The sequence below is a fragment of the Lathamus discolor genome, chromosome 4 (genome assembly GCF_037157495.1).
Source record: "Lathamus discolor isolate bLatDis1 chromosome 4, bLatDis1.hap1, whole genome shotgun sequence".
NCBI classification, from domain to species: Eukaryota; Metazoa; Chordata; class Aves; order Psittaciformes; family Psittacidae; genus Lathamus; species Lathamus discolor.
In genome coordinates this window covers 104,338,362-104,355,035 of record NC_088887.1, presented here as the reverse complement: position 1 = coordinate 104,355,035, position 16,674 = coordinate 104,338,362, and the positions used below count along the sequence as shown (strand labels likewise).

Sequence of the window (16,674 nt, the reverse complement as noted above, 5' to 3'; positions counted from 1 at the left end):
ATCAAGTGGCAGAGTACAATAAATTTTAAAATAAAAAGCTGGCATGAATTATTATATAGTAATAAATGAATGACAAAGACTTTAAATGCACACAATAAAAGAAATCCAGCAATCACCCTCCAAATGTATTTTACCTATTTTCAAGCAACAAAGCACAGCTAGCAGCTGTTTATGAAAAGGGATTAGTGTGCTAAAATGTGTTCAGTCTGAAATGATATTTCCAGAAAAAAAATTCAATAGAGATGCATTTTAAGCACAAAATCAAAGGAAACAGTCACTGAACCTGAGAGTTTCAAAGCAGTCTTCTCCCCGTACATCTCCACTCTTCCCCAAAATAAATCTAAGGCTATAAAAAGCATCAGGAAAGATTTTCAAAGGTGCTGAGCTTTCAAAAGGAAGAAAGCCTCTAAGTTTTCCCTGTGCATTTCAGTAAGGATATTTCCACACGTCAGTTTTTCCAGTGATCAGGCACCAACTGACGTGGTCAAAGTATGAATGTGTAATCCGTAGCTCGGCAACATGATGCTCTATTAGCTCAACAAACTCCCTTTCTTAAAAACATAGTATTACCTCATCCAGGCCCCACAAGGACCCGTTTTCTCTCTGCTTGGTGTGGCCAAGGCAAGGTCATTGACTGTTTCCTGTAGAGAAGAGCCCACTCTGCTTTTGTTCTGAGGTTGGCAGAAAGCTCCTTGTTTTGGGTGATGGTCTATTTTAAGTGGTTGTCTGACAGCTAATTCTTTCTGATGTGAAATCAGGTCAGGTAAATACACTCTGTCTGCTGCAACCATGAAGAGTAACTGCAGCCATAGGGAGCTTTATAGTTGCTTGCCCTAATTCTGAATAGCAGCTTCTGAAAGCCTTTGAGCAGCATGGTGGCATGGGCAGCACAGGTTTAACAGCCACTTCAAAAGCTGTTGTATTTTTAACACTCAGTTTGCAATGTAGAAAAAAGTAAGAAGCACATTTTGGAAAGGAACACTCTGGTTTTTTTAACTTTGTTTTTTCTCCATTCAGCTGAACGCTGTAATTGCAGTAACTAATGAGTTGTTTTCGGTGCCACTGATTGACTGACCAAATCTAATACTGAATCAAGTGATCTTGAGAACAGAGACCATCTCAGAGATTTCTCTAACACTGTGCATGGTGCTTTTTTCTCCCTTCCATAGGATGAACTCTTTGCTGTCCTGTGTACCTCTGAAGTCCCATCCAACTCATGATGGGGCTGCTTCAAAGCCAGATCTTTGTCCTTGTGAAGAACTGATTTTTGTACTCCACGTGAGCAAGGCCTACCCGAGGAGCAGGAAGGAGCTGAAGTATTCCAAGGAACAAAGACATCTTGCTTTTCAAATCTTCTCCACTTTTGCTCCATTGCCCACACGTACATCATTATCTGGCTTCCTACTCTCAAGATGTGAGCCGTCTCTTTTATTGCTTGCATGTGCCTCTCTTCTGTTGAAAAATGGTGAATTACTAGAACAGAACAGATAAGGTGAATAAGTATCCTTCAAGGCACTAATGAATACAGAGTATAAGGGCAGGGACTGGCTCTGACACACTGGCAGCCCGTGGTTTGCACCACAGGAATACATCATTTATCTTCCGTTGTGCTACGTGTTATTGTACTATCTATCTCTAACATATCTAACATTGTACTATCTCTAACTAAAGAGTTCATAACACAGGGACTTATTTTAAAATTACAGCAGAATTTAGAAATGTTGAAACAAATGATATCTCTCAGATTGGCAATAAAAAACACATCAGTCTTGTTTTCTCAATGAAAAGCTACCACTTTGTTTGTGGCAAAGCAACCTGGCCCTTTTCTACCCTCCCCAAATGCTCATCTGCAGCCTGAAAGAAACACTTCCAAAGGACTGAGGCCATACATAGTCCTTGCAACACCCAGGATAGGGATCCTGCTGATGATACTTGTTTAAAAAAGGATTAGGCTAAAATTGCCTGCCTATTTCTCCTCCTTTAATGACAGATGTCAGTAACAGAGCAGAAAAAGTCACCATCAGCCTGCGGTACATTTAAATCATCAACATATGGGTGAAAGACACTTAGTCAACTAGCATTTGTCTACTTCTGCCATTAACAAGCATATACCATAAAAACAGACAATTGGATAATCCCACTCTTGCTTGATAAACCCCCCACACCACACAAACACGCATGACAAGGACACCGCCTCATCATTAAGATGGTGAAACTCAAGCAGCAGAGTTTTGTTTGAGTCAGAACTGAGTTTAAATTTAACTCCCTTTTCAGCAAAAATATTTGCCCCCAAAAGGGCAACTGGTCTCAGGCTTTGGCAGGAATTTGCCAAACAGCAGCTCCGCAGGTTGGCTCCTGCTCTCAGACTGCACAGCTCTAGAGGAACTCACAGCAGCTGTCGAGGTTGATTAGGTCTTGGTGCACAGCAGGGACTTCAGCAAAGTTTCAGCTACAGCAAATGAATGTTACATGAGAAATAATAATAGGAAACAATCCTAGAATAGTGCTGGAAAGGGCATATATTAAATACTCTGAAAATTGAAAGCAATTGAATTAGTGATATTTAGCCAACCTGGTATTTTCCTTAATGAAAATGCCTGTGACACTTCGAGCAGATGATACTTCTACACATACCCCTTCAGATTATAAAAACAGTGTTTTTTGGTTAAGCTGTTGAGGTGTTGGTTTCCACAGAAAAAGAGCAAATCTTTCAAGATCTGTTGTATCCGTAGCAATAGGAAAGGGGCAATGGCCTTAAAGAGGGGAAGTTCAGGTTAAATATAGGGAGGAAGTTCTTTACTGTGAGGGTGGTGAGGCACTGGAATGGGTTGCCCAAGGAAGTTGTGAATGCTTCATCTCTGGCGGCATTCAAGGCCAGGCTGGACAGAGCCTTGGGCGACATGGTTTAGTGTGAGGTGTCCCTGCCCATGGCAGGAGGGTTGGATGATCTCGAGGTCCTTTCCAACCCAAACCAGCCTGTGATTGTGTGATTCTACGATTAAAAGTAAAAAAAAAGAGATACAAGTTTTTTATTCTTTATAGAAACATAAGTATAGAAAATGCTAGCAGACACTCTGTATGTGCAGCCTCTGTGCCTGTCAGGGCAGCCATTCACCATCAGATCCATTTTGCCTCAGAAAAAGAGACACATTACAATTAAAAGAATAGCAGCATGCAATCCAGCTGAGATAGGAAAACAGTCTCCCTGCAATGAATGATGCATTCAGAGCCTCAGTGGCAATGTGAGGATGAAAAGGCAAGCTTTGAAGAAATAGGGTCTTTTAACATTCAGTTATTCAGCTGTTCTGCTTGTAGGTTTCACTTGTTTGAGATGAGCAGAAATCAATTCCAAAAGCCCAGGTCTCCCAGAAGTAGTCGAGAGGTTGACATTGAAACATTATGCCTTTCTAATTAAAAGGGCATCAAGTATCATTTAAGTAATTAGAGTGTATCAATAAAATCTCACCCTGAGCAAAACTTCAGTGTCATTGAGATAAATTTGGCAGATAATTAAAAAAGCTATGGGTGATGGATTCCATTTAAAAATGCATAACTCAAGGAAACAGAGCATCTGTGTATGGCAATATTAGACTATCCTGAAATCACAGTTTATCACGCGAATTATTGCACAGGATCATTTTTAATAGAAGCCAAACCTGTCAGGCTCCAAGATAACTATGCTGCCATGTCCACCTAAAGCAGGAGGCTTATAAACCCTCCATTTCTCTATTTTCCTTGGCATTACATTCCTTGTGTGTTGAAACTGTGTTTAAACCAATCTGTACTGAGCAGTAAAGGTGCTGTTTCAGAGATGGAGTGGCTCATGTTAGCTTGCAGTGAGGCACAAACACTCACTGAGGGCCTGACTGCAGCCCAGCAACAACATGAGCCTGTTTCCCTCCTCTCTAGTGGAAACAGTTCAGATCTGCTTCTACTGCAGCTCCTCTCATGCTGATGAGTAGATGGCAATGGGGGCAATATTTCATTGAATTATAGGATGGCTTGGGTTGGAAGGGACCTTCAAAGATCTAGTCCAATCTTCCTGCCATTGGCAGGGACACCTTCTACTAGATCGGGTTGTCAAAGCCCCATGCAACCTGCCTTTGAACAATTCCAGTGATGGGGCATTCCAAACTTCTTAGAGCAACCTGTACTAATGTCCAACCACCCTCATAGTGAAGAACTGCTTCCTTATATCTAATCTAAATCTACCCCCTTTCAGTTTTGAACTATTGTCCCTGTCCTGTCACTACAGGCCCTTGTAAAAAGCCTCTCTCCACCTTTCCTACAAGCCTCCTTTAAGTATTGAAATACAGTGTCTCCCTGGAGTCCTTCTAGAAGGGTGACTCTAGGCTACACCCCTAGAGCAATCTTTCACCAGCTGCTCAACATGTTTTATGGTGATTTCCCACCATCCAAACACTATAAAACAAAGGTCCAGATGCTTAGAAGTGCATTTGTTGTAATGAATGGTACTTTAAATGAAAATTAGTTTTGTTCTAAATTGCAGTACATACAGAAGCTTGCAGGCAGCAAAAACAGTATCAGGGCAGAGGAAAATCATCATGGGCAAGAGCAAACATCCCTCTAGCATGGGACTGTGGCAGCAGTCAGCACCAAATGTTCAGGAAAGAACGAAAGATAGTGATGCTCTCTTCCCTTGCTTCCTGAGGTCGGCAGCTTAATAGCTTCCTCAGACGCAGGCCAGAGCTTGCATCTAATAGCCAGTGATAGATCTGTCCTCTATGGATACCTTCTTGGGCTCACTTGTACTTCCGATTACACAAATTCACGTCAAAGGAATCTGCAATCTATATACTGAAAAAAAAAAAAAAGTTATTTCTGTTTTAAATCTTTCCTTTTGGTTTTCCTGTTGTAAGAAAATACAGAAACTTGTTCCCTATTCACTAATTGAATATTCCAGGCTGCTACCTCCCTTTCCCTTAGGAGCAATTTGATGTATACACTTCTTTCATGATACTTCTATGATACTCCTTTTTCTTAGGTGACGAGCCATAACCCAATAATCTATCCTCATACATTAAGAGTTAGCATCTTGGATCATTATAATGACTTCAATATCTCTTTCCAGAACAAGAACAGAAGGTACCACTGTGCCTGTACACTTATTTTTTCTATTCACATTACCTAGCATTTACCCACAAGTACTTTTCTGCAATTTTGCACCAAGTTGCTAGTTTCACATTAGACTTTTTTTGCAACTCTTTGTAGTCAGTAACCCTGAATAACTCTGTGTCACCAGCAAACTTTATCACTGCTTATTCATTTAATTTGCAATTATAAATTACAAAGGAACCTGTTGAACAGCCATACACCTACGCTAAGCCTTCAAAATTGAGTCTTTCAGCACTTTTCACACTTGCCTGCTAGCATTTTACCCTGTTGGCTTTCCCTTTCAATTTTCCTTAAGAGTTTTTTTCTTTTTGGTTGTAAAATTTTATGCAGTGGATTTTATTTTTTTTTTTAAAGCATTTTTGTTCCTATCAGGTGGTTTGATGACAGTCACATTAAATTCAGTGAGAGAATGTGGTTCTTGCACAATTACTTATTGATGTGGGCCTGATGCACCATTTCAGACTAATGAGATTTGTTTCCCATTTGTGGGTTCTCAGATTAATCTTTCCAAGAGGCTTTGTGCCCCTGTGTATCATTTACACAACCTACATATGGACAATTACGGTTTCTCAATATTGTGTTTTCTGCCCTCACAGCACTTGCAATCTCTTCTAATAATCGCCGGTCATTTCCCCCAAGTTTATGAGACAGTTAGTGATGCTTTCTTATTATTACACTGCTCTCCTCTGTAGCTGCCTACCTACTGTCATTTCTTCCAGAAGTATTTCCTCATGCCTTTTCCCACAGAATAATATTCAGAGCTTTTGCTGTGGTTTAAACCCAGATGGCAACTCAGCACCTTGCAGACACTTGCTCAGTGCCCCCCTTCCCTGCCCACCCTCAGTGGGATGGGGAGTAGAATCAGAAGCAGGTAAAACCCATGGGTTGAGATGAGAACAGTTCAATAATTGAAATTAAATATAATGACAATGGAAATAATACTAACAATAATAGTACTGATAGTAGGGAACAACAAAAAAGAGGAAATTAAAATACAGAAAACACAAGTGATGCACAATACAATTGCTCACCACCCGATGACAAATGCCCAGTTCATCCCTGAGCAGCAATCCATCCCTTCTGGGTAACTCCCCCCAGTTTATAGAATCACAGAATCATAGAATGGTTTGGGTTGGAAAGGACATTAAGATCATCCAGTTCCAACCCTCCTGCCATGGGCAGGAACACCTTCCACTAGAACAGGTTGCTCAAGGCCCTATCCAACCTGGCCTTGAACACTGCCATGGATGGGTCATTCACATCTTCCTTGGGCAGCCTGTTCCAGTGTCTTACCACCCAGTGAAGAATTTCTTCCCTACATCTCATTTAAATCTCTCCTGTTTAAGTTTAAGCCTGTTACCCCTTGTCCTATCACTACAGTCCCTGAAGAAAAGTCCATATCTGACACCCTCGTAGGGCCCTTTCAGACACTGGAAGGATGCTATGAGATTACATCCCAAGCATGACATGCTGTGGTATGGAATATCCCTTTGCTAGTTTGGGTCAGCTGTCCTGGCTGTGGTCCCTCCTGGCTTCTTGTGCCCCTCACTGGCAGAGCATGAGAGACTGAAAAGTCTTTGATCAGGGTAAGTGCTACTGAGCAACAATGAAGTTATCAGCATTGTTCTGAGACTAAAGCCAAAAGACAGCACTGTACCAGCTACTAGGAAAAAAAAAATAAATCTATTCCAGCTGAAACCAGGACAGCATTTTATCTTTTATGCAAATCTTGTAATAAAAGCTAGAAAAACCCTTAAGTTCACTACAAAAAGGGCTTTAATGACAATTGTATTATTATCATACTAACCAACACCATGCCACAGGGATGGGGACAAGTAGGACCACATTCAATTTTTTAAACATCCAAGAAACCATTGTGAAAAAGAAATACAAGCACAAAAATATTTGTTTGGAGTGAGCAGAGGTGCGTGCCCAAAACTCCTGGCAGCTCTTTGTAGCAGCAAAACCTTCATGGATTAACAGCTGTTATAAATCAAGCATTCCTTTTCATTTTGGCCACACAGTTTGCTAGCATACCTAAAAGTTAATCCCAATTAATTTTGTGCCATGTACTGCTCATTCCCACCATTTTCATTTAAACTGAAGACTGAAAAGTTTTCCATAACTGAGAAATACACAATGCAATTTTAGATTTCAAAGGGAGGGTGTGAGGAGAAAAGGAGAATGTTTCAAAGATTCTTCTCTTCTTCATTTCATAAGAATATAATTAATTGCTCCTTCTCTTAAATTAATACTGTGACTAATCCTACTAAAAGGGATTATTTAGAACAAGCAGACAATGCAAGATACATTTTTGTGTCATTCAGCTGTCTTCAGAGAACAAAACTGAGAGCATCAACAACTTAATTTTTTTTACAAGTAATTTTCAAAATTAATATTTTAGGTCAGAGATTCAATTTAAACCCTGCTAAATGGTAAAAAGAAATCTGTGTAATCAGAAATTGCTTTTCTCTATTAAATTTCTTTAGTGAAGTTAAATCCCTTAAGAGACCTTTGGTAAGTATTTAAGGATCACAGAATTTTTATCTTGGAGACTCTTTTGTATATACTGTATATACACTTCAGATGTCACTTTATCTTTGTTAGCTCTAATAGGAACAACTGAAACCTATATAGAAGGCACAATTCTAAGTTAAATATGATTTTATTCCCTTCATTACAGTCATATCAAAAATAAAAGAGGAGGAAAAATACTAATACACCAGAGAATTGGTGTATCTACCCATGGCAGGGGGGTTGGAACTACATGATCTTTAAGGTCCCTTCTGACCCAAACCATTCTATGATCCCATGATTCTATGATTCTGTGAATTATTTAAAAGAATTACTGAGTAAACTTCAGTGTTTCCATTAAAAACTTCTTCCTATTAAAAACATAACTCATTAATTACTTGAGTTGGAAAAATTGTTCCTTCTTTTATTTTTGCACATTTATGTTTAGCATTAGCAAAAGAGGATGCTGTCTTTACAACCATCACTACAATTATGAAATTTAACTAACTTGTTAAAGCCTTGATTCAGGAATGTAATTATGTGCTTAATTTTAAGCAACTGAGCAGCTACACTGTTTTCAGCAGTATTACTTCTGAGTTAATATTAAAGATAGATTATTCTGAAATGCTTGTCACAGCAGAATACGAGTGGGGACACCTATTGCTGAAACCAACAGAAAGGGGTTAGAAGATATGGTCAGGTAGAACAGCTCTTATCAAGCTGTTCCCCTCCCTTGCTTTGTGCCATCCTTGAGGCACCTGCTCTGAGCCTGAATTACTCCTCCCTTATTCCCACCCAGAGCAGCATGGCTTTGCCTGAAGCACTGCCCTGGTCTCACTGGTTGCAGTACTTCTCAGGTTCACCTGCTGGGCTCTCAGAGCCAGCTCTGGCTGCTCTCAAGCACCATTTAATCCTGGTTATAAACTTTATATTAGTCAGTCACTGCACACAGAGGAAACAATGCAGGCAGCTGCTGTCTTTCCTCCCCTGCTGGGTGTGCTCCTATGTGCTGGGCTACAGGATTAGGGTTCCTTTCCACCTCCTTCAGGTTCTTTGGCTGCAGGTTCCAAGGGATGGTAGTAGTGGTTTTCTCAACCCCACGCAGTCGAGTGCTGGAGGACTGGGGCACATCCCCAAGTACTGGGAATGTGGGTTTGAAACCCCTCCAGCTGAGGAGGGAGGTGAATAGAGCTCTCCTGCTTTCTGGCTGAATGCCCTGGGAACTTGGCTGTATTGGAAAGAGAAAAAAAGCAAAATCTCTGCAATGCTCTGTTAGGCACCAACCCGAAATGAGGCCTTGGCACTATGGAACTTTAATTAGTGAAGAAAGTTTAAATGTGCACCCAGCTCAGATGCCTGAATGCTGTTCTGGATCCACTCTGGATGTCAATGTTTTACTCAGCAAGAGAATAAATTTTTTGGTAACACAGAGTGAAACTCCCGTGCTCAGGTGCCTGCTCTCAGGTGAAAGCACAGAACTGCCAAAACGATCACGTGGAAGCTGCTCAGCCATCCCTCCTTCCAAAACCATGGCCGCATTGCTCTGCCCCCAGTGGGAAGCTGCCGACTCTTTTAATGGCGCTCAATGGCCAGTGAAGACCTTGCAATCAGTTAATTTGTTGTTAAGAACATGTAAGTGAGACTTAAAACAGATATACTGACAAAAGGGCAACAGTGATAAAACAACAGATAGCCAATTGTGGTCTAAATTAAATGATTACATTTAAAACTACAGCTGAAAGTAGCTGATGCCTGCTACCGTGAAAATGAAACTATAAGGGTGTATTTGGAATTTGCACCGCTTCTGCCTTAGAGTAACTTGGAACAATAAAAGGGACCATGCGGGGCAGAGCTTGTTCTCGTGGGATGCACATTTTTCTAAGAAAAAGAGAGTCAAGTTTTCTGCCCTGACCGCATCCTGAGATAGCTACGTATCATGGACTAGAAATAAACTTTTGGCATGTCAATACCTTGCATGAAAATATCAGTGGAAGGAAGACAAAGGTCCTGATTTAATTGAGATAGAAATCAGGCTCCTTGCTGTTGGTGAGAATTGAACTGATAGACAACAGTCTCAGCTGACAAGCCCAGTGACAGCAACCAGGTGAATGACAGATGAAGCCTGCAGGTGTCAACCATGGGCCCTGACTGTCCTACAGAGCTTCTCCGCATCTCCAAGAATCTGTGATAACTAGCTTAGAAATAACAGTATTATTTGCTTTAAATAAACCACTAACAGTGGTGAGATGGAAGCCGAAATCAGGGCCTGCAGGTATCTCCAAAGAATTGGAGGTGATCTGTGGGTTGCCTTATCAAAACTGGAAAATCCCACTGTGGGTGGTATTTTTCTTTTGTCTCTGAGGTCTCTTGCAATATCCAGACTTAGTATTTTGCACCTCTGACTTCCATCAGGGAGGACGGCCCAATCTGGTCCATTTTTAATATCTGAGGTAAATAACCTTTGCAGCAGGATAAGATGTTGGTTTTTTTTCTTCACATGTCAAATGAAGAACAGCTTGCTGAAAAATAATTTCATATTTAAAGACTATTATGTTTCCTCCAGTCTTTTATTTTTTTTTCCTTTCGTGACTATCCAGACCAAACTCCTTCAGCTTCCTCTAATAAGTCATGCTTTATAAAACCAGCTATTTAAAATAATCCCATATTGATTGCAAACTTTGAAAGGCATGATCCCCAAAATCCGATATGGCATTCCACTTAGGAGCTCAAAAGTACCAAGTACAGGAGGTTGACTTATTCTTCTGCCTTTCACGAAACTACTCTGTCACCATACCCCAGACAGGTATTTGCCTGGTTTTGTAAAAGCATTACAGTACTCACATGTACTTGGCCTGTGGCTCATCTTGCCTGGCCCTTATTTCTCACTCTGCTCATTGAATGTTTTCTTTCCAAGCACGGTACATCCCTCTTGATGGTTTCTATATCTCCTCTTGATTTCAGGCAATCACCATAATTTGGATGTCAAATCCCATCTTCCAAAACAATACCCACTCTTCCGACACAGGAGCTGTTCACAAATTATTCAGTATGCTCTCTAGACTGCCATCAAAGTTATTAGTTAAAATTTTGCATAGAAAGATATGTAGGGTGGGTCCCAAGAGCATCCCCTTTGAAAGGGGTTCTGATGATACAGTAAAACACTGAACCATTCTGAAGGTGATTTTATTTTCCATATTCTTGGTTCTATTTATTTATTTTACTTGTAACAATGACATGAGAGTCAGGATATATCATGTCTTCTCCTGCTAACCTGTCTATTGGGATGATTACCCTGTCAAAGACAGAAAGCTTGCTCCTGACAAATACATGTTGGCTGTTTCCCATTACACTAGTATTCTGTAGCTTTAAATAATTTATTCTATTAAAATTAGATTATTTAAATGATTTATTCTAGTATCCTTGCATAAATCTAAGTTAGGCTGGCTTCCTTTTCATGCCCTTTCTCTCTGTTTTGGAAACAAGTTTGGTTTTCTTCACTTGCTGGAAATCTCAAAGACAATCTGCTAGTTCACAGTAGTTTAAGATTAATTTCCTGTTTTCCTAACAATTTGTGTAACCTAATTTGTCTAAATATTCTTTTTGACATTACTTCCTTTTGATAGTCTAAACTCTTGTCCTCTGGTTAAAACTTTATGAACTTGATGACTACTATTAACTTTAAAATAAAACCCAAAGAAAAATGCAACTTCACATTATCTGTTTGGTCTTTTTCCCTTTTGTTTTCCTCTTGCTTTGCATATATTAATTAAACCTTATCCTATTTCTAATTCATGCTATGCCGTAGTCGTCCTGACTTTAGTTCTTCACACCATCCCTTGTAATTATTGATAGTCATGTTTTCTGACAATTGCTTTTCAATTTCTATGGCATTAAAGGTTTTCTGATGCTGTCATACCAGACCTTGTTATACTCTGCATTCTGCTGGGGCAGATTGCATGTTGTATGTTTAATGTTGCTTCTTTTAAGGGGTGTAATTTTCTGACCACAGTGCCTTTTTTGTTGGAAAAAGTTAAAAAAAAAAAAAAAAAAGAAAAAAGTTCGAATGTAATCCTGATTGACCCTTAGGAAAAATAGAATTTATAAGAACAGGCAGGTAGTGATGATATACCTATCTGACAGTACTAAGTGTTATGCAGAGATAAACAAGGCTGCACAGAAATATGAGGTTTCTTTATGGAGTAAAGAAACTGTGTCATGATGGCATTACAACATTGTGCCCATATTAACTGGCACAGCAGTGCAATGTAACTACACTGATAAGATCTGATATGAACATACTGTTACTTCTTGCTCAGCATCTAATTTAGTTTTACCATAATGACGGAACCTTATATAATAAGGAAAGTCTCCTGGACCTTTTATTTGGTCTTCTTTTTGCCTAAGAGACTCTTCTACCTTGTAAACTTTAAGAATTATACTATTTGCAATTACACAGACCATTTTCTTAGACAGTGTAAATTAGAAGACTAGACACATTTATGTCCCTTAGGTTCCCCTCACTTTCTCTGTTAAATTACTATATAACTAAAAGATCACAGATTAAAGTGAAGTTAATTTTCACATATTGGTATTAACACCAAGAAAAGCCATTTGATGCTTTTCACTCCAGGAACCATTTTTTTTCCAACTGGGATGAAGACTCTGATCAGATATTTCACTGACTTGAGTGTCTGACTCCTAGTAGGAGAGTAAAATGTGATATCTTCACCTTTGCATTTGCAGCAAAGAAATTACTTATCTAAATTTACAGAAAAAGCTTCATATTATCCGTTGCTCATCTCAGAGTCCAAGAGCTCAGCCTATACAACATTTTATTAACACAGAGCACGACCTTCCTATATAAAGGAGAAAGCCACCTTGGCAGAGAAAAAGACATGCTAAAAAAAATCAGTCCTGCCTTATGATTCAGAACAGTTCTTTAGCCAAAGAGGAAACATGAGTGCCAGTTCTCTTACCACTACTGCAACTGGCAGAAATACGACTTATTTTAATGAAACGGGAATAGCTTCATCGTGCTAACAATAACAAAGCCATCAGTATATGGCAAAGGGGAGGATTTCTGTCATTTGGTGGTATTAACCCACAAAATTATGCTTTGAATGCACTGGGAAAGTGAGTATGATTTCTTTCTTAAGGTGGTAAAAACATTGTGGAATGAATTGCACACTCATAGGGCAAACTTGTCTCCTTGAACAGAAAGTGAAGCATGTGAAAGCATTTTTAAACTTTTGCTGATTTGTTTCTAGATTTGACTAGATTTGTTTCTTGTCAGTATAGGTTATTCCTTTCACAAAACTGGCAAAAATATTATATATGCATATGCAATAGGTGTTGAGCACAAGGAAAAATCATAGCTTAGCTCTCACACTCCTGCCAGTATTTCCTGTTACAGACCTGGCTCCAGAACACCGACAGAAATTTCTTGCCTCCTTTGACAGTCTTCTGAAGGGTAAGAGAATACATGCTTCCCCATAGCATAATATATATGGACTGTACTAGTGTTATACTGTATACTAAATATATAATAATTCAACATATTATTTGAAGTTTTATAATGCCTCTGAACCAGATGCATTAAGATTTCAGATTTCACCAATAATAAGGAAATATGATCATTACTTGGTTCATGCATAGTTTGTGATGGTAAAGACTCCAACAGTGCCTGAGGACTGGATGAAAGTAGATGTCACCCCAGCCTTCAAAAAAGGCAAGAAGGACCCTGGGAACTACACGCCAGTCTGCCTCACCTCCATCTCTGGAAAGGTGATGGAAGGGCTCATCCTGGAGGAAATCTCCAAGCATATGGAAGACAAGAAGGTGATAACGAGCAGTAAGCATGGATTCACCAGGGAGAAATCATAATTAACCAACCTGATTGCCTTCTACAATGGAACAACTGGCTGGATTGATGAGGCGAGAGCAGTGAATGTTGTCTATGTGGCCTTCAGCAAGGCTTTCAAAGCTTGTCCACCATGACATCCTCATAGGCAAGCTCAGGAAGTGTGAGCTGGATGTGTGGATGGTGAGGTAGATCGAGAACTGCCTAAATGGCAGAGCTCAGAGAGTTATGACCAGTGGCACAGAGTCTAGTTGGAGACCTGTAACTATCAGTATCCCCCAAGCGTCAATACTGCGTCCAGTATTGTTTAACTTATTCATCAGTGACTTGGATGAAGGGACAGAGTGCCTCCTCAGCAAGTTTGCTGATGATACAAAACTGGAGGAGTGGCTATACCTCAGAGTGCTGTGCAGCCATTCAGAAGGATCTAGATGAGCTGGAGAGACGGGCAGAGATGAACCTTCTGAAATTCAACAATAGCAAGTACAGGGTCAAGCTCCTGGGCAGAATAACCCCATGCACTGGAACGGGCTGGGGTCTGACTTGCTGGAAAGCAGCTCTGCAGAGAAGGACCTGAGGGTCCTGGTGGACAAGAAGTTGTCCATGAACCAGCAGCAATGCGCTCTTGTGGCCAAGAAGGCCAATGGTATCCTGGGCTGCATTAGGAAGAGCATTGCCAGCAGGCGGAGGGACATGTGTCTCCCTCTCTACTCAGCCCTGGTGAGGCCTCACCTGGAGCACTGTGTCCAGTTCTTGGCTCCTCAGTACAAGAGAGACATGGAGCTCCTGCAGCAAGTCCAGTGAAGTGCTACTGTAATGATTAAGGGTCTGGAACATCATTCCTATGACGAAAGGCTGAGGAAGCTGGGCCTGTTCAGCTTAGAGAAGAGAAGGCTCAGGGGTAATCTGAACAGTGTACATAAGTATCTGAAGGGAGGGTCTCATTAGGATGTGGTCAGCCTCTTCTCGGTGGTGCCAGGCAATAGGATGAGAGGCACCAGGTATAAACTAAACCAGAGGAAGTTCCACCTGAGCATGAGGAAGAACTTCTTTACTTTGGGGGCAACAGCATTCTATTTGGAATAGATACTCAAGAGCCATCTATACACAGTCTTGAGTAATGTGCTCAGTAATGTCTAAGGTGACCCTGGCTGAGCAGGGAGGTTGGACTGGATGACCTCTGGTGGTCCCTTCCAACCTCAACCATGCTGTGATTCTGTGATTCTATGAAAAGAAATAACTTTGCAATTTGCAGCCATATTATAATGCCAAAAGGGTCACAGTCCCTGACCATGCAGTTCTGTTGCACAAGTATGCTGGATTCCTCACTGATTCTAGCTTCTCCCAAAGAAACTGTGCAAACAGGGATTTCAGTTTGCTGTGGATGGGAAGGTCTGTAGTTCTATATTGCCAGCAGCAACCTCAGCCCAGCTACTCTGCTTTTCTGTAGACCTTTCATAAGTATTCCTGGGGCACAGACTATTTCGAGTCAACTTCTGAACATTGCTACATACCCTTTTCAACAAATCTGGCTTGTCCTTCACTTCCTTACCCTGGATTTCCAGAGAATGCCAAATCACCTCTGGCACACAATGGTTGTTACTCCATCTGTGCAGAGGATGTGAAAACCCAGTAATAAGGACTGCTAGCTATTGGTCATGTTTCTTAGATCATGACTGAAATATTTTCAGACAGTGTAGCTGAATATGGTTCAGAGCCCTGTACAACAGTGTAACACAGACAACAATGAAATCTCAAATTTCTATCAAATGTCAAATTGACCTGGACTTGCAAAATGAAGTCCTTCAGGGCTTAACGAAAGGTCACCTGAGATGGAGAAGAGGCTGTGTCAGGCTACTCACTAACTTCAAGAGATATGAGGTACTAACATTCCACTTTGATTTAACAAGGCTTAGAGAGCTTCACACTCCTTTGGTTGAGAAAAGGAAAATTGAATCTGCTGAGCACTCTAATTTATTTTATTTACAGTGTTGTCCAACTTTTAATCAGTATAAGCTTAATGCCTAACTTCTAACAGGTGACAATTTCAAGACTCCCAAAGCAAAAGAACCCTCAAAAGAACCGAGAAAAAAGCAAAGGCTAAAGCTACCATTCAGTGTCTGGTTCACAAGTGGCAAAGACAGGTAGCTCCTCCATCATTAAGTTAGGTTGAAAAGGGCAACTAAGCAAAATGCAAAAATCTCACAAGAAATGAAATCTGATTGCTTGGAAAGGTGCAGAAGGATTTAATACTGAGCTTCAAATACACTCAGTATTCCTAAACAACTTTTGTTATATCTTCTTCCTGACAGCGCCAACATTTCAAATTTATGCTATGTGACAAGGCACAAACAAGGCTCTCCTCTCCTGTTTTGCATATTTTAGTTTAGTTGTGCTTGGACTAGAATAAAACTTAGCTCACATCTGACTTACCCATTTTGCAGTTTTTCCCTGAGTTTGCAGTAATATAGATTTCTTGTTCTAATATATATTTACCTGATCCACACAACCCAAAAATGTTCTATTGGTCACTGAAAAAACCCAGACCAAGAAGAGGGTGCAATACCAGCCTAAGTGGTTTAGACTTTTTAAAGGTTTGGCCTATAGACAATGGCAGCATGCAGAATTTACCAGACATGGACAGTACAGCACTGAAACACTCGCTTTGATAAGGCACACACAAGCTGTGGCACAGCATTACTTCATGGTATTCATTTTCTGCTGCTTCCACCAACAGGGAACAGTAGCAACAACCCAGTTTATAGACTTGAGGACTGATGTGAAAGTATTTGCCATTTCCACAGCCTGAAAAAGTAAGTAATGAGGAGGAAAAAGAAAGGCAGACACTTGGTGTCTGTACAAAAGAAAATGTGCTTTTGACATAAGCCATGATGTATGTCCTTGACTGGCCTAATAGCTTGAAATTCTCCACCTACATTTAAGGAGATACAATTGCAGTGGAATTCAGGTTACTTTTTTTTTTTTTACCATCACAGTAAAATGAGCACAGAATGCTCCTGTCTAGCAGGCTCTCCGCTGTGTGACAGGAGGTGCTCAAGTGGGATTGCTAGAGAGCATTTACCTTGGCCTTCGCACCACATAGGAATCAAAAATATTTATAGTAATGATGCTACTGCAGTTCTGCTTGTAATAGACTCAAAACG

At 40.4% G+C, this 16,674-nt stretch overlaps 1 protein-coding gene across 1 annotated transcript; it reads right to left on the bottom strand.

The window, feature by feature from the left end:
- Nucleotides 1-1,039: 1,039 nt before the first annotated feature.
- LOC136013401 (probable tRNA methyltransferase 9B) lies at nt 1,040-16,400 on the bottom strand. Its single transcript, XM_065677164.1, has 2 exons — nt 16,142-16,400; nt 1,040-1,473 (listed from the first exon to the last, which is right to left on the bottom strand). Exons 1-2 carry the CDS (start codon nt 16,398-16,400, stop codon nt 1,040-1,042), a joined length of 693 nt encoding a protein of 230 aa, XP_065533236.1.
- Nucleotides 16,401-16,674: the final 274 nt, after the last annotated feature.

Bases quoted from the DNA above. Each gene is read 5' to 3' on its own strand.
- LOC136013401 (XM_065677164.1), bottom strand. From the start codon at position 16,400: ATGGCTTATGTCAAAAGCACATTTTCTTTTGTACAGACACCAAGTGTC. The intron at 1,474-16,141 runs GTAAATTCTGCA...GTTCTGTTCTAG, and splicing joins TGCTGTACTGTCCATGTCTG to TAATTCACCATTTTTCAACA.